The sequence below is a fragment of the Podarcis gaigeae genome (genome assembly GCF_964106915.1).
Source record: "Podarcis gaigeae genome assembly, chromosome: 14".
Classification (NCBI taxonomy): domain Eukaryota; kingdom Metazoa; phylum Chordata; class Lepidosauria; order Squamata; family Lacertidae; genus Podarcis; species Podarcis gaigeae.
This window is the reverse complement of record NC_139690.1, coordinates 35781874-35805238: the sequence shown is the minus strand read 5'-3', so window position 1 is coordinate 35805238 and position 23365 is coordinate 35781874. Positions and strand designations below refer to the sequence as shown.

Sequence of the window (23365 nt, the reverse complement as noted above, 5' to 3'; positions counted from 1 at the left end):
ATCACATACTATGCACAACAACCAAGCAGCAACTCAGACAGTAAAAGTAAAATTTATTCACAGATCAGTCAGTGCCTGTTAAATGCTGGTCATCAAATATAACTTTTTTCTGAGATCTCCCTCTCTGCCCCATTGTTATGACCAGAGATGTACCCAAATGCTGAAACTAAGCCCAGATTAATAAAACACCCCAGAACAGAGAATGGCAACCTCAACAGCCATCAACTCGCAACAACAATCTTGCTAAACCACGTCCAATCCTATTCTAGTTAGACACAGACCACCTTGGGTTTTCAAAAGCTCCAGATCTTCTGTTTAAAAAAATGATTTTGCTCCACCGTCACTCAAAATCAGCAAATCAAAAGGAAATTGCCACCACCTCTAGTTCTCACAAGCAGTAAACATAATGCTGGAAGTATGCTCTGAGCTGTAACACTTTAGCTTGTCTAGGAATGAATACCCCACCATACAATATAGTTTCCTGCACCTTATAAAGCATGGCAGGAAAAAAGACTGGGTTAGAAGAGCCATCATCTCCCAACATCTGGTGCACGGAGGAGGAATCCTTTCAGCCCCTCGGTGTAGTCTGAAGTTGTACAGCCCAGTCATAGGCTTATTTTATTTTTATATAATACCCCCCCATTACATAACTTCAAGGCAACTTCACAATTTTAGCAACACAACATTAAAGGCAATAAAATATGCAACATTTAAAATCTTTTACTATCTGTGAGAACTAGGCTTAAGATGTACATCAGAAAAGAAGGCTGTGAAGCAGAGGGGTTTACACAAAAGCAGCCTCCCTTTGCAGAGCCTATCAGAAGTTGCTTAAAGACACACACATCCCCCTCTGTGCGTTAATGGGAAGGCTCCATTTTGCACAACAGATGCAGAACAGCATCCACCAGCCTGCTAAAATGTGCACTTTTTTAGGTAACTGTTTTGCATGTTTCAGGAGTGGAAAAAAAATGGGACAGCTTTGCTACTGGGTGCAGCCATGCCTGGCTTTGGGATAACTTTTTATCCTGTAGGTTAAACACATGGCCGTGTGATTCATCTGCTAGCTGCTTCAGATTTATGCTCCTGCTGTCCATGCACAAGCCTTGCTTCACTTTATACCTGCATCATGTGAAGACCTAATAATATTAACACAATAATTTTCTGAGACGGATATGTGCTTTGTGCTTAGGTCTCCACACAATATAGGTGTGCAGCAAACCAAGGCTTATGCATGAACTCTATGTGATGATGTGCATATCAGAAGCAAGTCAGATAAATGAAAAGGCTTCACCTCTCTCTTTCTCCCACCCTCACCCCCATTCTCCAAAAATCAGAGAAGGCCAAGCAAGACACAGTAGGTGTTATTCAGTAACTCCAGGACTGCCTACATACATTGCTAGCTGGGCTTGGGGAACCCTCTTGCTCTGAATCCCAGAACCACTTCACACCATCAGCTAGCCTGGGATAAACATTCTCAAGTTCACATCAAACGCTGGATTTCCATTCTCCAAAGTGGGCATGAGTTCTTGCGCATTCCAGGATAAGCAATCCCTGTAAGTTGTGGTCTTTGGTTGCTGGAACTCACAGATTTTCCCAGCCAAGCCATGAGCACCCAAAGTCAAGAGAGCAAGAAGTTTTATAACTTCACGCCTACAGTGAGAGGTGCTATCTCATTGTAAGTTGTTGTGAATGAAGCCACAAGTTCCCTGCTGGAAGAATAAAAGGCTAGGAGAGGCCCAATGGTTGCTACTATGGAAGCACTTTCATTGAAAAAGTGTGTGTGTGTGTGTTTCTGTGTTTGGGTTGCTTTCTTTCTTAAACAATGGGCTTTGATAATGGAATCTCCTTCCCACCATTTCAGTGCCATCTTATACATCAGGCTTCCATGCAGCTGGGCAGGACACAGAAGGCCTTGCATCCCCCAAACAGGTAACCTCCCAAAGATAAAACTGTCTAAGCGCGGGGTCTCCTGGCCACCTCCCGCCTCCTCTTTCCTCCCATTTGGGCACAGGGAAGGGGACAAATGGAGAGGAACCTGGTTGCCAAAACAGACAGAATATCCAGCAAGAGATGCAGACACAAAATGCCAGCCTTGGAACTTCCAAGCTTGGAGAGAACTCTTTGCTTCCAGCTCTTCCAGAAGAATTTAGGTGCCATGGTCCTTCTTCAGTACAGCAGACCTGGCCTCCCTTCTCTGCAACAGCACACCTGCATTCCTAGGACAGCCGCTGGCAGCTCTCGCTGCAAATGACCTGTGCCGTTGAGCCATCTCTCTCTCTCTCGCACTCACTCATGCTTCCTCCTCAGGTAAAACACAGCTTCTGGGTGGAACGTTCACCCGACGTCAGAACCTCTGCAAAAACAATCGCACCCAGGAAACAAAAAAGAGGCAGCAGCATGAGCACTTGTCCTGCATGGACTATGGCCAGTTGTTCAAAGTGGTGGTGGTGGCAGGGGCGATTTAATTCAAAAGTTGCTTGAGCTCCAAACATTTGCATCCAGAAAACTCAAGAGCCCTGCTGGATTGGAGCAAAGTTCCATCAGGTTCAGCGTCCCCTTTCTCCATAATACAAATTATAAACTGGTTCTGTTATCATTTTCCACCTTCTTAGGGCTACTGCACTGCCCCACCATCCTCAGTCTGCTCTCAGCCAGCCCCCACTTGCTTAACTCTTTACTGAAAACCAGTCCGGAGGGTGGTATTGCCCGGATGGGGACACAGCTAGGGATATCTCACTCTGTTCCTCATTGTTGGCTCTCTGCTCTCCGCCTTCCACCCATCCAGCCCCAATGGGTGCCAGCCACCACTGCCCAAGTAACCATCATTTTACAAGGGTGATGACACTGCTTTTGCTGGGGGCTCGTGTCTGCTACAATTTTAAAGCAGGATCGAAAATTTGTTTTTTTATACTGTGATGGCTCTCGGTCAGGCATGAGTTGTGTAGAAAGACTGTCAGTGGGGAGCAACAACTAGGAATCCTGAGGATTTGGGGAGGGGAGGAGAGGAAAGGGGACATTAAGCCAGTATAATGCTTGCCGCGCAGATATGCCTTTACGCAACCCTGACCTTGGAGGAGAGCGGACAGAGAGCTTGAAAGCAGAATACCACTTTGCTACCAAGTGCTCTCTCTTCTCAGACAGACATGCATCTCGTTCAACAGCGCTCCACTACGTACCTTCCTCCACTCCTAGGGCTATTTCTGGGGTGGCTTGCCCTTCTCTAGACTCTGCAGGCTCTCGAGATTAAGGTTGACAGAACTAAGAGCCTTCCCTGGGGACACAGAGAAAGCTATAATAAGCACAGGTGCCAAGAGATGGAGATGTTCTTCAATGCAGGGCAGGGGAGAAGGGAAACGGCAAGCCAGTTATTTGACTTGGACTTTACACCCACCAACTGGTGCCAAACAAGGGGAACATGAGCATCTGATGATCTTCAAACCTTACCCATTTCCCCCCAGCACTGCTCCAGAAGAGCCGAGAGCTCAGGCAGACTGAGGACCTTCAAGGAAGACGGCCATCCTTCTGGGCCTAGGGTAAAGAGGCAGAATGGGCACAAAGCATCAGCATATTGTGGGTCAGCACCCATTGGCCTGGATTGGGCCAAACATGGAGTGTGGGGGTGGGGAGCAAACACTGGTCGGGGGGGGGGGGGGAGAGGAGTCAGGACAATGGATTGAACCAGGGACTGCCAACTTCAAGTGGTGGATTTGGCACTGAATAGTCTTCCAAATTTTTATGTCATGGTGTGGTTGAACACACACACACACACACACACACACACACACACACACACACAGACTGACTTTTTACTTGTAAGGAAAAGCAGCAGTCAGTCTCCATGCATTTTTCATATGAAATAGCTGTGACCTGGGGAAGGTGAAAGGGTGATGAAGGCAGACTGGGCTCAAAAATAAGCCTGTCCTCTGAAGCCACTTCCCTTTCTCTCTCTTGCACACAGACAGACACAGGGCTGGGGAACCTACAGCCCTACAGATGTTGCTGGGTTGCAACGCTCATCATCCTTGCCTGCTGGCCCTGCTGGATGGGACTGATGGGAGTCCAGAGACACCTGGAGGGCCACCTGTTTCACATCCTGCACTAGAACTGCCCACTTACTGGGTCCCAGCTGTGCTTTCACTTCCAACAACCGGCCAGCCGGATGCTCTCGGTTCATTCGGGAAGACAGTTCTGCCTGACAGGCCCTACCAGAGAAACCAAAATACTGTCAGCAGGATTCTGTGAAAAGAAATAAAAACCACACAAAGTAGAGCACAAGAAAGCAGGATAGTGCCGTAGTCTCAAGTGCCACACAAATATCCTACAGCAGTGGGGTAAACCTTGGTATGCCACCACCACAAAAATGAGGCATCAGCACTGAGCACTCAAGACAGAACTAAAGAGGAAAGGAGAGTTAGGACAAAGGGAATTTATCCCCTGGCTATCTTCCCAACTCCAGGGTCATTTGCACGCTACAGATGCTACTACCTGAAAAGGTGAATTCTGCCGCTTATACGGGTTGTGTAAAAAAGGCATACATGTTGGAGAATTCTGCCATTTATTGTTCCACTCAAATCATTTGGGTCTTCTTAGCTGCCAATGAGACGGCAGGAGCAGGAAGAGGATGAAGCCCCTCAGCAAGTAGGTATCCGATTTAGTCATCTCTGATGTGGCAAATGTCCCACTCACTTTCTCTTTAGGCTTTTGACAGGGATCCTTCTATACTCTTTAGATCAAGGTGTGTATACTTTGAGTTGCTGCCGGCTTGTAGTGTAATTCTGCTGCTTGAAGCAGCATCCGTATACTGTCCTTTTCATGCTTTATTCCTCAGGTGAGCACTTCTTGGGGCATAATACTACATTCATAACAAACACATGTTATAACTCTATCAAAAACTCCTAAGCCCCTTGGTGGTGTGTATAGGAATACATCTGAGTGCTGGATACACATGTGGGTTTGGGCGCACAGCTTGAAACAATGCGACTCCTACGATTGCACCAGGCATTGCACCCACACACTTTGATGTAATCACAAACCCCAGGGGCTGGAAACTTGTGTTTATTTTGTAAAGTTTTTAAAAAATGAAAAACAAGATTCTTAACAAGTTGCACTGAAATCATATCCAGTGCTTTTCGCTGGCACTTTTTCAGAATCATGGATGCAACTCCCACATTAGGCAGCTAAGGTTGAGAACAAGAGGGAAGGATGAATTTCCAGACACAAAGCCACAAGCCTTTGGCAGTCATTGTCACCGAGTGCCTGGGCTTTTCCCCAATTCAGAATCCTGCAGGTGGCACGCTGGCTTCGCCTTGAGGAGATGAAGGAGCTTACAGAGAAGGGAGTGTAAAGAAATGGCGAGAAAGTTTGACCTTTGTTGGAGGCACTCACTGCATCTGCTCTAGGAGGATTCCAGCATTCCTGGCGATGGCCTGCACCTCTCGGAGTTTGGCCTGAGCACTGCTCCAGACCACATCCCGCTCCATCAAGCAGCTCTCCACCACGGCACGCAGCTCCTGCTCCTGGGACACCTGACCCTTCAGCCCTTCTACCTCCTCGCACCTCTGGAAGAGAACATGGGGAAAGTTGCTAAGAGACAAGGGTCCACATTTGTGATTTCCAAAGGGTTTACAGAACTCCCACAAAACTCTGGCCAACCACTGTTCCTCTGCTTCACTTTGCTATCAAACTGAGTTTGGGTTTGGGGTAGTACTAGCTTGCCAAAAGCTTTCCAATCGCACCAGGTTTCAGATCTCTCTCAATATATAATTTTTATTGAGTTTTTGTTTTTCTACATTTCAGATTAAACATTTTACAAACTTTAAAATATCCAGTGGCTTCCTTCCATGGTTCACATTGCATATCATGTTCTCCTGCATGCTTTACTATAACCATTCAAATCAATTTTCCACTTTTACAGTCAAATATTGTTTACTCCTGTTGAATTTATCTTAATGCTGCCAGCGTTTTCAGCTGTGTACAATTATTTTCCATATATTCAATAAATATTTTCCATTCTTCTTTAAATATATGCGTTCTTCTTGCTCTCTTATTCTGTGTGTTAAACCTGCAAGTTCTGCATATTCTAACATCTTAAGCTGCCAATCCTTTTTACAAGGGACCTTGCTCACTTTCCATTTTGGGGCTAACAGAACACGGGCTGCTGTTGTTGCATACATAAATAGACTGTTCTGGCTCCTGGGAATTTCTGTCTGGGTTATTCCCAGTGAAAGGGACTCTGTTTTTTGGGGGAAGGTAAATTTTAAATTCCCCCCCCCCAACTCATTATAAATCATTTCCCAATATTCCTTCACCTTTCTACTTGTCCACCGCATGAAAAAAATAAATTCCTCCCATCAAGTTTCAGGTCTCTTAGCTGTGTGTCTGATGGTGTATCTTTCTCAAGCAGCTTCAGATGAACAAGGACATCCTCTATGAGTAGGAAGGGACAAGGGCATTCCCCATGCAGAAGCAGGTGCGCTTGGCCAGAGGCAGAAGCTTCTCAATGGGCTTAAGAAGCCGGCTTCCTTACCTTATGGAGCTGAATGGCCAGTTCCTGCATTTCTGCTTCCAGGCGATCCGCATAGGCCAGCTCCAGGGCATCACTGGGAGGCCGGGCGCTGCTATGCCATCGAGCAATGGCAGAGGTCATCTTCCTCTTTGGTCCAAAGAGGCTACAGGGGAGAAAAAGCAGGAAAGGTTTAGCAGCAAAGGTACTGTCTCCCTTTTGCTACTCCCTTCCTTCACTGGGGAAGTCTGCAGGCAAAACAGAACCACCCTGATTTTCCTAGACATGCTGAGACCCAAAGAGAGATCAATGTGAACAATAGATATCCACACATAATGGGAGCTTCAATTAGATCAGTGTTTACTATGCTTTCAAAAAACGCAAAGAAAACCATTCTGAAAACATATGTATATTATGTTCAATTTATTCTGCTTTACTCAAGGCTGGAGATGGGCTATGCTACATTGGGTACTGCAGCCTTTCCCCCAGAAGCAGTGGGAAACATGCTCAGCCCTGAAATTTTGCAAAGCACTGGGCTATACTTTTGAAGCAATATGGACTAGAAACATAAAAAAAGAAAATGAGAAAACTGCAATTCTCAGAAAGCTAGCTTCTGTGCTTGTGCAGTATTGCCACACAACTGTGTACATTCTGCAAAAATATTGCAGATTATACACAACTGACAAGGGCAGCTGTCCAGGTTATGCAGTCTGTGTAACATAGAGCAGAAAAAAACGTTTCTAAGAGAGAGCATTAAAAATTCTTTGGGAGCTATTCCTATATTGAACTGAGAATAAATAATTGCACAGCAGCCTTGCCAGCTGGGACCTGGGATTCTGCTAACAATGACAGCAAAGTTCTCAGTATCTCTGGTCGGAAGGTACACGTTGTTCCTGGGGTCATTTCCTATGTTCCTGATTATATGACAGCACTTCAAAGCTAAGCCTCCAGCCAGCCAGCAAAGAAAGGGACTCACGTGATGCCAATCTCTTTCAAGTCACTCTCTGTCAAGGTCAGGAAGATGCGAAGGTCGACGTCTTGCTCCTCAAACACTTGCAGGTACTTCAGGCAGCCAATCTGCTCAAGGAAGGTGGCCAGATCCTGCAGCCCAGGCAGCGCACAGAGGACAAAAAAGAGGGAGAAGTTCAGGACTCTTAAATGCTGAGACACTCTAGCTGCGTCACAGCATGTTGTAAGCCAGAATCTATGCCCCTCTAGGCCTTTGGCACCACCTTGCCCCCTGCCTGGCACCTAATACACAAGGACTGTCTCTGACACCATCTCCTCTGTCCATCCCTCTGTCCCTCGCCCTGTCCACCCCAGATGGTTTTCTGACCACTATGCCATGGTTACCTGGGGCCCCGTGTAAGATGGTGCCTCTGTGTGAGAGGGGCTGCTGTGATGGCTGGACACCCGGGATCGGTAAGACCAGTGGCTGTCGCTGTTGCTGCAGCGATTCTTTGCCTTCATGTAGCTCTTGGGGTGCTTTCGAATGGAGAGCTTTGTTTCATGGTCTGAATCCTGGAAAATATAAAGTAGTGGCGTGTTTTGAGAAGAAGGAACACGACGCAGCTGCAAGTCTCAAACGGATGCAAGGACATCATTATCCTTTTGTTCATGGTGTGAAGCATCTGTACTCTTACATTCTTATGAAGCAGGAAGAATGGAAGTGAGAGAGGCTCCTCTTACCAAAGCAGAGGCAATGGGAGGAGAAATCCAACACCACGGAAGGACAAATGAATCCTCTTACTCCAGCTTCCCAAGATGCCTGAACAAAAGCCCCTTACCAGCCACCCACAGACAAGGCAGGGGTAGGGAATCTTTCTGAACCCAAGAGCCACATTTCCAAATGGAAAACCTCTTGGGGGCCACATGCCAGTGGTAGGCAGTGTTAGAGCCAAGAAACAGATGTGAATTTAACTTTTGTACAGTTGGCTACAAGCTCTTGTACAAACAAAGGAAGAGGAATTACCCTGGTTCAACGACACATTCCAGCCAAGCAAAAACAGAACAAAATTTGAAGATGTGAAGCAGGAATGGTGAGGGGTGTGGTCTGGGGGAGACTCCAGGAAACCAGAAAAGAGAGGTTCCCTAATTTGAGGAGTCAAGGTTTCTTTCTATACACTAGGAGTGGGGAAACCTTGGTCCTCCAGGCTCTTCTAACTTGAATGATAGCAAAAGACTTACCTCGTTGCTTTCCAGAGAGCCCTCGCTGCTGACCCCCACAGCTTTGGCAAGACTTTCGCTGCTGCTGCTGGTCCTGATGGTGGCTAAGTTATTGGTGAAGAGGGAATTCTCTTCTGAAATAGGCAGAAGTCATGAAACAGTAAGTTTCACATTCAGGCCTCATAGATGTTTACTGATGGCAACTTTGTGGATTACCTATTCTAATGCAAAACATACACTACCGCAATAGAAAGTGATTACGTCAGGAAGTCCCCAGAGTTTGCCAGGCTCACCCAACAGCAACAAGAAACTGGCTCACTCCTGTGAAATACTCTGCCAATATTCAGCAGGTGCCTTCTTTTTCAACCTTTAAAGGTCTATTGAAAACTTGTTTTATTCCCTCAAGTTTATGCTGGCAATTAAGAGTACATCTTTCCATAATACAGTAGCTGAATTCTGATTCATTTATTTACACGGTTTTATTGTATGGTTTTATTTAAATGTTTTTTTTTAAAAAAAAATGAACAGCAGTATAAAATAAAAATTGTGTTTTAAGAAAGGTACCCCGGCTGCTGCTGCTTTCCACATCATGCTCATTGATGGGAGACGTGACATCTCTGTAGCGGAGATCTCCTCCTTCAAAGGCACTCCCATCATCATTAAAGGTAACATAGCCTTCTGGAGGGACCTGCTCTGTGTGCAAAAGGGGGGCAGAGGGAGAGAGAGGTGAACAAATGAAAAAAGGAAAGGAAGAGATTTTATTTGTTGATAGGTTAAATGAAGAGGCTTATATTCTCCTCCACCAGCCAAGAAGTTCAGTACTGCCTCTTGCTTTTTCTTCTGCTGGAGCTCATCATGTTACAGCTCTACGGAGGTTTAGAGGCTTGCTTGGAAGTTTTATTTAAAATTAAGCACTATACAAATTATGTTAAATAAATAAATATAGAATCCAGAGAGCAAGCAGGTGTGTTCCAAGTTCATCAGTATAGGAGCATAGGAAGGTGCCTAATACTGAGTCACATCATTGGTCCATCTTGCTCACTGTGGTCTACACTGATTGGCAGCAACCCTCTAGGGTTTCAGAGGACATTCCCAGCCCTACCTGGAGGCAGCAGGGTCTGAACCTGGAATCTTCCACATGCAAGGCCGATGCTCTACCAACCAAGCTACAACACTTCCCTGAAAATGGTGTTCAGGGAAGGAGGGTGATAAAGTAATCAGCCGCAGGACAAGAGGAAGCTACCCGTTGAGAGAGAGAGAGGAAGTGAGCCTGAACTCACCATAACGAGATGGGCTTTTCACTCCAATTCTGACCGCCGTGATCTTGGCCAGAGCGTGGGGTCCTTCGTGAATACTGGGGCCTTTGGACTTGCGAACAGGCCTCTGCCTCTGAGGGGCAGAGTAGGATTCGTCCGAGGAGCTGAGATCTTCATACTTTCCTAAGTGTCAAAATGCATCAAGTCAGTGGACGCAGAGTGCAGATATTAAATTCCAAGGGCAGCATCCAACTAATTAGTTCTGCAGTGCCAAAGAACGTCCACTCCTTCTCCCCTGCCCCACACTCACTAAATCTGTCATGGGATTTCCCCACTGCTTTGCCACAACCCTCATCCTTGGTCAATTGGTCCATGGAGGGGGAGGGCGGGAGGGGGAAGCACTGGTCTAGTGAAAAGATGGGAGTCAGTGACTAGAAATACAGGCAGCAAGCAAGGTTTCTGCCTAAGCAAGCTGAAAGGTCCTTTCCATGCGAAACTATAAGGAGACGTGAGAGTCACCTGGGCCCCTGCAGAAGACCTTGGGCACAGGGGCTGTGTGCAGGTCTAAGAGCCCCACAATCTTCATGTGTCCATACTTCATGGCCAACATCCGTGCCGTCGCCCCAGTGCTATCGCGTACATCCACTCTCACACCCTGTTGGGAGGAAGCAGACATTATTAAATTTTGCCGACAGGAAAGGGGAGGGAGGCTTAAACAGATCCAAGGGGCTGTGTAGTTGAACCCAAGAGTGCATTTTCACATGCTGTGTCCCTGAAGAATCGACCAAAGGATTTGCACCACCAGCAAGGCTCTGCATACCCACCATCACCATCGCATTTGTGCTCTAGCCAACCTGGACTCCTTAGGGAGAAAGGGCAGGGCATAAATTCAGTAAATAATTTAGCTTTGAACATTAAGCAGTTTTCAGGGCACAAAGTTAGAAATCTTTGCTTGCATTTGTGCTATACAAATGGCACCACTATGTGGTCAATGTATGAATTTCAGGCTTCAAGAGCTCCAGCTGCTCTTTGGACAAGATATGGCTACGAGAAGCACCAGGCTGCATGCCAGCGAGTCGGGCTCCTGATCCCTTTTGAAGCACGAGAGCAGAGGCAAGTGGGATCTGCGACAAAATACTGCAGTGCATTATACTAAATCCAGGCTGTCTGGTGTGTTTTGAAAGATGGACACACAAGCTCATCCTAATGATGGAAAGTCAATGAACTATCTTCAGTCCTGCTTGAAGTTTACTTGCAGGCAGTTACAGAATGTGGAGTGTCCACTTTTGGACGGATATGTAACAGGCTATAGCATCCTTCCCTCTTCCTTGGATGTCTCTAGTGCAGCATTCCATCAACTATTAAAGGAAAAGGTCTGGGAGAAATGAGGAAGGTGTGTGGGTGGGTGGAGTGTATGACTTCCTAACCCAACACTGAACAAATGAACCCAGCCTATTAAAAACTAGTTTGATAGGCTTAGAAATCAACCACTTGAAAAAGCCTCCATGACAATTAAAAATACTATTTTAAAAAAATATGGGTAGACAAGCGTGTAGGCATGAGAACCACATAAAAATCCAAAGGTCTACACATGCTCCATGTAAAGAAGCCTTTGCTGAAAAGACTTTTGTGTGCTGCAGCTGTTAGGGAGACATGTACAAAAAAGGCTTTATTCTGTACGTTTCACAGCTCTCAAATCCCGTTGGGGAAAGGAAAGAAACGCAATATATGCAACCCTTCCCTTTCAACCAACTTCACCCCACTTTTATCAACAGAAGAAAGGCCTACATGAACACCCTTGTTTGACTGACCCAACATATTCCCTCCCTCTAATAAGACATGTACAGGATGACTATGAAGAAGGTCTAGATGTGATGCTGAAGCAAAGAGCTGGCATTTCAAGAGGCTGCTACAGAAAGTGCTATTCATGCTGAATGTGAATTAACTGCACAGAGTGATTCAGAGACTAGTTTCAAAAGCATGGTATCTCTCAAGAGCGGACAATGTTTCTAATTAAGGCATCCTAAAAGAAATGTTATGCATGAAGGCAGATCAACGGGAGCATCCAGCACGGATCTAGGCGTGGGAACATGCTGAAGAAGCTGCATGGATGTAAAGCTTCTCTGATTTCCCCTCCTGTGGCAATAATCAAGAGCAATCATTGAAAGAAATAGCCTCGAATCAAGATTTAGCTTTCATAATATAGTGGCTTATCAAATTGGCGGTATTTCTGCATACTGGGAAGCACAATTGGTTGCGGGAAACCAAAGGTGCCTTGGACCACCTGAGAAATGAACACTCACTTACATGATTGAGAAGATACTGGACAATGATCTCATGGCCAGATGCAGCTGCTTCCATCAGAGGAGTATATCCATAAAGGGGCTCCCTGGACAACAGAAATATATAGCCCATGAAAGGCTCAAGTCAGAAAACGGGGCAGTCATCAATGCAACGGGGGCATGCTAGTCATCCACAGCTAGAGGAAGCAGGGAGAAAAGTGCCAAGGGCAGGCAACCTTAGAGGCTTGGATCTTGGGACTCCTTGGTTTTCACCACATTCCAGGTTGAATAAATAAAGCGACCTTCCACAGAATCAGACCACCAGTCCACTGAGCATAGTAATGCTGACCCTGAGAAGCGGTGCTCTTCAAGGGGTTGGGGTTGGCCTTTGCCAATGGCTCTGCTGGCCTCCAGCTAAGGGGCTGAACCTGGGATGTTCCACCTGCAGAGCAGGTTCCATACTACTGAGCCATGGCTCCACCTGTTGGCTGTGTCAGGCTTGTTCTTGAATTGTGCTCTACATATTTTAAGCTCTATCTCCGGGATGGCGAGCCTGTGGCCCTCCAGGTGATGTTGGACTACAAATCCCACCATCCCTGAATGCTAACCTTGCTGGCTGGCCCTGATGGGAGTTTGAAGGGCCACAGGTTCCCCATCTCTGCTGAAAGCTATGGGCTACCAACTGAAGCTCCTGGCCCAATCCAATACCTTGAGAAGCCTTGCCACCCCTCATTCTCTTCTCAAATTGACAGGAAACTTAGGCTGAGTTAATGGTGAGCGGCAAATGTGCCCCTAAGTTGTACCACCTCAAATTGCAGGTGGGGTCTCACATGCTTGAATACATTTCCATTCAAGAAAATGTCTTCCACACAAAATACTAGTGTGTTGAGAAGATGAGTTCTAGCTTGGTTTTCTCTCCGATATGCTAGGCCAGGAGAGCCATAGCTAATATTAAAAACAAAAAATAATCCTTTCATATATGGAATGCCCACTGTGGTGCTCTCTTAAAACATCAGTTGAAGAGAAAAACTGGGAACGATGCCAATACAGTCTGATGGTTTGTCTTCAAAACTAAATTACCAGTTACTGTGTCAGAAGTATGAACTTTTCCTGCTGGAGTTTCCACCCAATATGCTCCATGGAAGGAAATGGTTCTTTCTGGCAAAACAAACAAGCTGATGGCACTCTGAATTCTGAGACTGTTCCAGGAATATGGATCAAACCCACCTCAGAAAACACATTTTTGGTTATTGAGATGGAAGGAATACTGTAGAGAAAGCAACATGAGATTCATGTCCTAAGAGGAGAAGAAAGAGTCCACTGAAAGCTTTTTTTTAGTAGTCAGGGGGTGGCATTAAAGCCAGAAGAGAAAGTTTGAAAATGAGCCATCAAGGCAATAGGCAAGATAAAGAGAAGAATCTCAGAAGAATGAATTGAGAGGTAAGATTTGATAAGGAAAGAGTAAAGAGAACCAAGTACTTTTTTTTTTTGTAGAAGTGAAAAGGAAAGAATGGAACCCCAACAACAGCATAGCATGCACAGATTCCGTCTTGCCACCAGGTCATCTCACTAGTCCCTGCGCAAGTTTGTGAAAATCTGCCCCTTGCAATATGTTCTCCACGTCTGCCCATCCCCACAACTAAAAGTTGTTTTTACTTTTACCCTCTTCCAGAAGAAATAGCTATTACAAGCAAAACTGGTGGGATGTAAGATTTTAGATAAATATGTTTACTCTTGTTACTAATTATTTTTAAGAGAGCAGTCAGAAAGTCTCTCCTCGATGCTCCATTTCTCTTACATCAAAAAGAATGGAAAATTAATCATCTGCCTAGAAAGTCTGAAGGCAAGGAGATCTGACTCGTCAGTTAGCCAGCCTGGGCCAAAATCTGAGCAAGATTTTATCTGAACCTATTTTAACCAATGTATTGCTTTAGGCATAACTCCTCCTACCAATACATTTACCCCCTTCAATTCATGCACTGTGCTGGGGTTTTTTTGCCCTACCTTCAAAGCAGGCAAAGTTTAGTTCAATTTATCCAAGTCAGGAGTTGTCAACCTTTTTGACAAATGCTTTGCTGATCAACCCCAAAGTACTGTTTTAGTGCCCACCTACAATGCAGCTTCTGTACCAGGGATGACTGGATGGGTGTTACCTCTAGTCTACTGAGCCAGGAAGGTGACAGGAATGTAGAAGAGGAAGGCAGGCCAAACCTAATCTGTGTGCCATAGGCCTTCCAGCTCCTGCCTAAGAGTGTTACAAACATTGGTGATCTGTATTATTTTATCATGCTTTTAATATTCTGTTGGGAGCCTCCCAGAGTGGCTCTGCCAGATGGGCAGGGTATGTATAAATAAATAAAAAAAGTATGTATGTATAAATGTATGTATAATTAATAAGTTTCCCCTCTTGAGGTTTCCAGCCACTGGTACTCAGAAGCATACTGGAGATGTCCGTCACATACAGCACTCATGGCTTAACTACACACAATCTAGATGCAAGAGTACAGCAGTGTGACTGCCTATGTTTCCCCCTCTTTTGCATCTATCATGAAAGCATTTTTTCTATGAAAGCTAAGCTACTTCTTCCCCTTAAAATACCGCCAGATATTTGAAACATACATACAAATAAACAAACAAAAAAGCGGGCCTTTCACAGGCCCATTTCTCTCTTACCTGCAGTTCGCATTTGCTCCATTATCCAATAAGAACTTGACCATTTGCTGATGGCCAGCACTGGTGCAGTGGAAGAGGGCAGTCCAGCCATGGATGTCCTTCATCTCCAACTCGGCACCTTGCTTCAAAGAAATACAGTGGGGCCGTTAAGACAGGGCACCTACTGCCTGTGACACTGAAGCCAGGATGCATTTCTGTACAAACAAGAGCTCGCAATAATGAACAGAGAGGGAGATCGCTTATTTCAGGCAGAAATTTACAATCATGTTACTTTTAGTTTCTTATTTCTATATCACTTTTCTATTATGCTAACAGAATAACCAGGGGAAAAGAGCAGCAACCCATAGAAGACTCTTCTCACAGCAATTTAATTGCAAACCACTTACAGTTGCAGAGTGTTCCCATTTTATTCTGGGTTATTGCATCAATTTTATTCACTGACTGATTGAATGCATTCAGAAAAATCATTCGAACAGGATCCTGCCCCTGCCCAATTCAGTGTGTGGGGTGAGTGGCAGGTGTGGAGGAGTGACTGGAAACAGCTCTAGCTCTCACACTCCACCAGATCTGACACAGCTGTGCCAAAGAGGGTGAGACTCGGCTGCCAGAGTCACCTGAAGATGCTGACTCAGCTCTGCTCCTGCATATCTGAAGAAAGCTGGGATGGGAAAGAGACGCCTCAGAGGCAGCAGAGAAAACCTAGATAGGATAAACTTAATGTGCAACCTGATAAAACAGAGGAATATTTGTAAAGTAAGGGCACAGCCCTGGACATTGGAAATACCCGGGGTGGAGGAGAATGGGTATATAAAACATATCACAGTAATGAAAACTTTACCACTGAACCTCACAGGAGTCTTAATGATGAGAAGGCACTCTAATCACCGCTAACTATGAAGCAACAGCCTGTAACTTTGAGTAGACTCGAGACTTTGAAGGATCCTATCATGCTGCTGCACCCTACAGGGGTTATGAAAGAGAACAGCAGGCTTTATCTCACAGCACTGATGGTGTCTGAGATTGCCACCCTTCTCCTTAGTCCCATAGAACTTAATGGGAGCCACTGACTACCACCCCTGAACAGCCCTGTTTGCACCTTTGGTTCCACTTCTTAGTCATGCATGATATCTTTAGACTGCACAGTTGGTGCCTTTCATAGCTATTGCCAAGTACACCCACCTGAAGGAGGAAGGCAGCAACACTCTCATTTCCACAGCTAGAAGCCAGCATCAGCGGAGTCTGCCCTTCTGGTGTTGGTACATTCACATTCACGCCAGCCTCTAGCAGTATGCGCACAATGGTGTCATGACCGATGTAAGAGGCATACATTAGCGGGGTCCAGCCGCCGCAATTCCGCTGATTCAGGTCTACCTTCCCACTGAAAGGCATGAATCAGATTAGTGCTCCATTGGCAGCTTATCACAGGCAAGTTACATAGTTTTTGAAGGTTTTCCCTAACCTGGCCTGTTTCACTCAAGGAAACAAACAACTTTAGAAGTCTTGCCGATATTCCTGGTAGCAATGTGTGCCCCCACTTTGCAAAGTAGCAAGTGAAAAGGTTGACAGCAGCATTCTTCTAAGCATTTTGGTCACACCATTTGCAGGTGGCACATTTGCACCGCTTTTAACAGCCATGGCTTCCCCCAAAGAATCCTGGGAACTTTGCTTTAAGGGTGATGGGAATTATAGCTTTGTGAGGGGGGGGGTGAACTACAGTTCCCAGGATTCTTGGGGGAAGTTGTGACTGTTAAAATGGAATAAATGTGCTTTAACTGTAGGGCGTGTATATAATCAACTACTACCTTGTTTCAATGTTTTCTGGTAGCCTTTAGCCACCTTCATGTTTCACAAAATTATTTTGAATTGCACACATAGTGACAAAAGCCAAAGAATGAGGTGGTAGAATGGACTCTTTTTTTAGGCTGAAGGTGGGGTGGGATTCTGGAATAATCCCCTATGGATAAAAATCACATGGTGAACTAAAAAGTAGCTCATTGCAGGGAAAAGGTTATAATTCAGACTGCTCCCTGCTGTGCTCATTTTCTGCAGAGAAGGGCTGTAGCAGAATGCCTCAGCTCCCATTTCTGGCATCTCCAGGCAGGGCTGGAGAAATAGAGCTGAGTGTCATCAGGATACTGCTGACAACAGACTCCGAACCTCCGGATAACCCCAGCCAGTGGTTTCATGCAGATGTTAAGAGATAGGATTGAGCCCTACAGAACCCCACACTGAAGGTTCCACAGGGCTGAAAAGCATTCCCCAAGCAACAACCTCTGGGGATGACCATCTAAGTAGGACTGGAACTACCGCAAAGTGGTGCCACCCACCCCTAGTTCGGACAGCCACTCCAGAAGGATACCATAGTCAATGGTATCAAAAGCCTCTGAGAGGTCGAGAAGAATTAACAGGGACATGTTTCCCTTGTCTCTCTCTTGACAGATGTCATCATACAGGACAACTAAAGCAGTTTCTGTGCCAAAACCGGGCCTAAAACCTGATTGAAATGGATCCAGAAAATCAGTTTCTTCCAAAAGTGTCTGGATCTGGTCTGCAACCATTCGCTCCAGAACCTTGCTCAGAAAAGGGAGATTAGCAACTGGCTGGTAGTTAGGTTTTCCGAATCCAGGGACAGTTTCTTAAGGAGTGGCTTTACCACTGTTTCCTTCAAACAGGTAAGGACCACCCCCTCTCATAAAGAGGCATTGATCACCTCCCTGGCCCAGCCAGCTGTTCCCTCCCTGCTGGTTTTTATCAGCCAAGAGGGGCAAGGGTCTAGAGTACAAGTGGTTGCCCTGACTGATCCGAGCACCTTGTCCACGTCATCAGGCCTTATCAACTGAAACTCATCCAACACAACAGGACTAGACTGTGCTCTGGACACCCCATGAGATTCATCTGCTATAACAGCAAAGTCTTGGTGAATGCAAGCAATCTTATCCTCAAAATGCTTTTCAAACAAGTCACAGCGAGCTCCTGTTGGTTCTATCACCTCCTTTGGGCCAGCCTGTAAAAGGCTCCGTACAACCTGGAAAAGCTCTACCGGACGAAGTAATGAGGCTGCAATGGAGGCAGCAAAGTATGCCTTCTTTGCTGCCTTCACTGCCACTAGGTAGGCTCGATAATGAGCCCTTACCAGTGTTTGGCTGCATTCATTCGGATCTTTCCTCCACTTGCATTCAAGCAGTCTTCCAGTTTGTTTCCTCGCCCTAACCTCTGGAGTATACCAGGGGGACAAACGGGCATCACAAAGTGGGAGAGGGCACTCAGGGGTGATTGTGTCAATAGCCAAGCCATTTGGGTGTTCCAGGGGTCGGCCAGGGCTTCGACAGTTATATCAGCCGGAAAACCTCCCAGAGCTGTTTGGAATACCACTGGATCCATCAGCCTCCGAGGGTGGATCTTCTTAATAGGTCCCCTGCCTCTGCAAAGGGGAAAAGCTGCTGACAGTTTAAATCTCAACAGGAAGTGATCTGACCATGACAAAGGACTGATATCAATGTCCCCCACCTTCAAATCACTCTCTTCCTGCCCAGTCAAGAAAACAAGGTCCAGAGTTTTGCCTGTCATGTGCTTTGAGCCGGTGACATGTTGCGACAGCCTCATGGTTGTCATTGTGACCATGAAGTCCTGAGCCGCCCCAGAGCCAGCTGCTTTGGCATGGATGTTGAAGTCTCCCAGAACCAGCAGTCTGGGAGTCCTCAACACTGTCTCCGAGACCAGCTCTGTCAGGGAGACTGCTGGGCAGCGAGGCGGGCGGAAAAGTAGCAGAATCCCTCATCTGTCCTGATTGCCCAATGCCAGGAACACAGTATTATTCCCTCCCCAAATCTCTCCTCCTTACCGTTGAATATTCTCCTTTACCACCTCATACTGGCCAATTGAGGCTGCTGTGTGAAGGTCCAGTGGAATATCTAACTCTTGGCGACAGACCATCTGACCTGCGCCATGCCACATGGATAGGCTGAGATTCAGCAGATCCGACTCGCTGGCTTCATCACTCAGCTCTGACATTGTGTCTTGGTGGGCTGAAAGACAAGCACCATCAGTTCTTCACTTTCACTACCTTGCTAAAAGGGTTTCCAATCGTCTTGGCGTATGATCTGAAAGCTCCTGAAGTTGGGACCCTGGTGTACCCTACCTTAAGTTCAATGGGTGAAAAGGCAGTATACAAATAAACAAAATAAGGAAATCTCCTGTCTTTGTGCATTCTTCACAGGATTAGAGAACTATCTTCGCTTACTAATGCCTAAATACCAATGTGCTGTTAAAGGCACAAAAGCAGAACTGATCCAATCACAAGACTCAAGGAAAACACATACAACCATGCACTGCAATTACTGGGAAACCTAGTCTTTTTGAAATGTCCTTGATAGGTTGACTGTTTTGCAGGTGAGACCTATTCACAGTGAAGGGAAGCTAGAAGGTGACAAATTACCGCTCTGATACTTGGTTCAATTTGCTTTTTGTTCTTGAATGACAAAGAACTATACAGGCCATGAAACCTCATGCCTTAAACACTGGAAGTCCCACACAGACAGACGAAAGGGTCCTTAATAACGTACCAGCTATCACCCACACTTTCAACTTTATCCTCAAATCTATAAGATTCTCATTTTAATTTCACAATTTTCACAAACACATCAATTTTATACCCATTATGTGGTACATTTTATGTTATTAAAACAGTACAATAAGTTGCCTTGATGTGGCTTAGTTGTTGTATTAAGCACTTCGTAATCCACTCCAGGGACAACACATAGTACAGAACTGTAAATGCATATAAATAAATATTTCAGTCCCCCACCCCTCAGAGAGCTCTATTTTATTTTGGGGGGAAATGTTACATGTCTGAGCTGGAAACCCTCTAACAAGCTGGTGTTCTGTGTGCAAGGAGTTCTTGTGTACAGAGCAGCACACAGCAAGAACAAGAAGACCAGGAACAAAACAATTCCCTGCACCCAAAAGATGAGCAAGAAGACCAGGCTATAACTGTTCTCTCTAGCAGAGTAATTCCTATGAGCCAGAATTGCTATGGCCGTTATTCTGTACGGAGGGCCAAACAGTGAAAACTAGAGCCAAAACCTACCTAACTTCCTGCAAGCGGAAAGCAAACATGTGAGTGCAAGAAAGCTAGGGCCCAAACCTCCCTCCCAGGACACTAGCTCTACTTGTGCAGTAATCTTTGCTTTGCTCTGGTTGCTGTTCTTTTGTGTGGAGGAGCCCTCAGCCACGAGGCACCTCTGCCCTTGCAGTTTGCAGCCCGGGCATAAGGCGCGAAGGGCTTTCTGCGCTGAGGGTGATGCCTCCAGAGCACAGCTGGGGGAATCTGTGTGCCCACCCCCAACCACTGGACTCCAACTCCCATCAGCCCCAGCCAGCAGGGCCAAAGGCCAAGGTTGATGGGAGTTGGAGTCCTGAAGTACCTGGGACGCTCACAGGGGCCCCCCGCCCTCCAACCCTACGCAGGAGGCAACAGCTCAGAGGCGCCCGCTCGCCTATGCCTCCAGGCTGCCCAGAGAACCAAGGCCCGGCCAATGTACTGGGCTCCACCTAGTGAGGCAACGAGCACGCCAAAGGCCTCCTGCGTCCACAACCTCCTACGAGGCTCCGCTTCCAGCCCGCCTAACACAACTTCCGCCTCCTCTGCTGCAGTACAAGCCTCACCTGCTTCACCTCAGGTCGCCTCAGCCGCTGTCCCGGAAATGCCCGACAATGACGTCGCGGGCAGAGCGTCAGGACTGCCGGAAGGCCCCGCTCTCGCTCTCTGCACCACGTGATCATCACCCGCCTCCTGCTGGAAGCGGCGAGATTGCTCAGCCAGCCAATGAAAAGCTAAGACTGTCGCGCTCCCCACCCGCAATACTCCTTCGCCGCGCCTTCCGAGCGGATCAACCAATACAGGAATAGGTCCTGGCCGGGCAAAAAAAACGGGAAAAGCAGCGAGCGGAACGGAAAGGAATGATAGGAATGAGCTTGACACCGCTGTTTGTGTTTTCTCCATATTCTTATTGCATATTTTTTTGTTGCGATAAGTTTCTAAGAGAGGCTGTATTGGGTAAGCCCCAAAAATGTTGGTTTATATTAGCCTGTCAGGACTCCAGAAATGGGCGGGGAATCAGGGGCGGGGCGAATAACCGGGAAGCGCACGCCGTTTGAATAGAGACGTGTGGTGACGGCGGGTAGAAGGGACGTTCATGACAGCTCTCGGGTAGGTCGCTTGCGAGGGACTGAGATACAATGAAAGGCGGTGGGGAAACGTCTTGGTGGTTTGTCTGCAACCGGGATGCGGGGCAGGGAAGTCGCCTGGTAGGTCGCGAGCGAAGATCGGCGTCCGGTTGCTATGGAAACGGAAAAAGCGGTACCCGCCGCCCTGCGGGGCGTGGCCAAGCGATGCAACGTCGCCATGGTTACCAGCCTCCATCTTGCCTCTCCACCAATCCCATGCTTAGTTTTCTGCTGTCAGCTTCATCGCGCGCTCGTCAAACTTTCCATTTTTAAATTGAAAATATAAAATTATAGAAATATTAAGGAAAGAAATCCGCAGTCCTGTTAAGAAGAAATCCTCCTCGATTTCAGTGGGACTTACTCCCCGGTAAGGCTGCAGTCCTAAACCCACTTCCTTGGGAGTAAGCCCCACCGATTTCACCGTGACTTATTTCTGTGTAGACATGGTTAGGACTGCAAATATGTGCAAATATTTTTCAGGAGGTCAAAAGTAGAAAAGGAAAATATATGTCACTCTGATAGTTAACACAAACATTTAAATAAATATTATGTACAGCATCATCCATGCTTACCAAAAATATATATTCCTGGCCTAAATATATAGCAATGCTATATGCAAGATTTTCTCCCTCAGCTTAATTCTGTGCCGCAAACATAAAAAAGGCATCAAATGTGCCAGAAATGTTTAGTGGGCATTCCTTTTGCCTTCCAATAAATTTCAATTTATAATATATGTATCTGTTTATTTAATATACATCTTGTCTTGCCTTTTTTCAGGCAACATATCTCCAAGGCAGCTTATGATAATAATAATAAACTATTGTGTGTTTTATTTTAAGTATAAATATATAAGTAGGTGGAGTTGCAACAACTGCTTTTTCAAGGTTCCATAAAGGCTATATAGGGCAGCCATGCTGGCTGATGCGAGTTGTAGTCCAAAACATTTTGAACGCATTACCAGGTCAGTAAAGTTTAACACAAGGAGATAGCCTCATTATTTCGTCCCTGCGACTGGATCACCTCCTGTTCTTAATGGCTGTTTAGGTGGTACAGTCCAAACAACAGACTACATCACTATGCTGTGGTGCTAGCCCAGAATACCAGTATTTTATCATTCCTAACAATTGTTCATGCTTGCTGGGGCCAATGGGAGTTGTATTTTAGCAACATCTGGAGGGCCAAAGGTTCCCCACTCCTGTTGTAGACCTCTGGTCCTCTAGATGTTGTCCCCAATCCACCTCAGCTAGTGTGAATGATTGTTAGGGGTGATGGAAGTTGTAGTTCAATAACATCTGGAGGGCCACACATTCTCCATCCTCGATGTAGACATTCCTACCCTGTGTTTATTCTACTCTGTTCTTTCTTTAGCACCAGCATCTGAAATTCAGCTGAGTAGGTCACATAGGATCACTTCAAATGGCATCAGAGGATCAAAACAAGGAAAAAGAGGGGGGTCCTAACCTTCCAACAGCTCCTTTCCAATGGGGAGCCATCCTGTCTGCAGTGAAAGATCAGATTCCTTCAATGGATTCTGACACCTTAGTGGTAAGTGCCATTCCCCATTTTCTGTTCTTTCAATCTCAAGCCATCTGTATTAGCCATCCAAGATACAAATACTAGCAAAATTTGCAGGAAGACAGTCTTCAGCTCAAAATATCTTGCCTATGTAGAGTCAAAATTTAAGGAGTTGATTTTATAAACCCTGAAAAAACAGCTTTTTGCCCATGACATGTTGTGGTAATTTAAGTTGTATCTTGATAATTGTGGGATTCTTTTTTACATACACATAATTAATCTCATTGTTAATCCTGTGGAGCACACTGCAGTATTTACCATGAACTCTGTTCAGTTCTATTGTATTGTTCCATATTTTCAGTCGCATAAATTTTGACATTATTTACTTCCAAGAAAGTGTGCTTGAAGTTCACAACTTTATGTAGTGCAGCTAGTGTGAGATGCCCAGCAGAGAGTGTAGTTGAGTATCCACACTTACTTCCTTTCCCATCTTTTCTGCCTTGGAATGAATGTCACCCAGTTTCTTTTCTCTGTTTGATAGTCTGATTGCAATGAAGATGATGGGGAGCTTTTCATCTTCCAGCGTGATCAACCCAACCTGGTTCCTGACTTCTCAGAGGAACTCGAAGACCTTCCTCCAGAAGAAGCACATTTGCAGTTCATTGGTCCTACTAACATCACTGGGTTCAGCCCCAGTAGGGTAATGCCTGTATTAAGACCAACAATATTTATTTGTTTATTTCATT

The 23365-nt window shown here is 45.9% G+C and overlaps 2 protein-coding genes across 6 annotated transcripts in view; one reads left to right on the top strand and one right to left on the bottom strand.

The window, feature by feature from the left end:
• Positions 1-33: 33 nt before the first annotated feature.
• ANKS3 (ankyrin repeat and sterile alpha motif domain containing 3) lies at positions 34-20649 on the bottom strand. Of its 5 annotated transcripts, none has more exons than XR_014557716.1 (17): positions 20544-20649; positions 18721-18904; positions 16059-16257; positions 14880-15001; positions 12232-12313; positions 10444-10579; positions 9949-10107; positions 9233-9361; positions 8690-8802; positions 7856-8023; positions 7479-7603; positions 6527-6668; positions 5386-5558; positions 4117-4236; positions 3445-3528; positions 3177-3271; positions 34-2353 (listed from the first exon to the last, which is right to left on the bottom strand). XR_014557716.1 is itself a non-coding variant. In XM_083710848.1 (17 exons), the coding sequence occupies exons 2-16, from the start codon at positions 18888-18890 to the stop codon at positions 3195-3197; spliced, it is 1965 nt and encodes a 654-aa protein (XP_083566974.1). In that variant the 5' UTR covers positions 18891-18904; positions 20544-20647; the 3' UTR covers positions 34-2353; positions 3177-3194. The 5 variants fall into 5 exon arrangements, 3 of the variants coding, with proteins under 3 accessions (XP_083566974.1, XP_083566975.1, XP_083566976.1); XR_014557717.1 differs by having other exon boundaries at positions 4117-4202; positions 5367-5558; positions 20544-20648; XM_083710848.1 differs by having other exon boundaries at positions 4117-4202; positions 20544-20647.
• A 339-nt stretch (positions 20650-20988) lies between these two features.
• DNAAF8 (dynein axonemal assembly factor 8) overlaps positions 20989-23365 on the top strand; it is a 91079-nt gene continuing 88702 nt past the window's right edge. Inside the window, exons 1-3 of the mRNA XM_083710808.1 lie at positions 20989-21087; positions 22473-22649; positions 23161-23277. Coding sequence (XP_083566934.1) covers positions 22521-22649; positions 23161-23277 — 246 coding nt within the window. The 5' untranslated portion in view covers positions 20989-21087; positions 22473-22520. The remainder of the gene's footprint in view (positions 21088-22472; positions 22650-23160; positions 23278-23365) is intronic.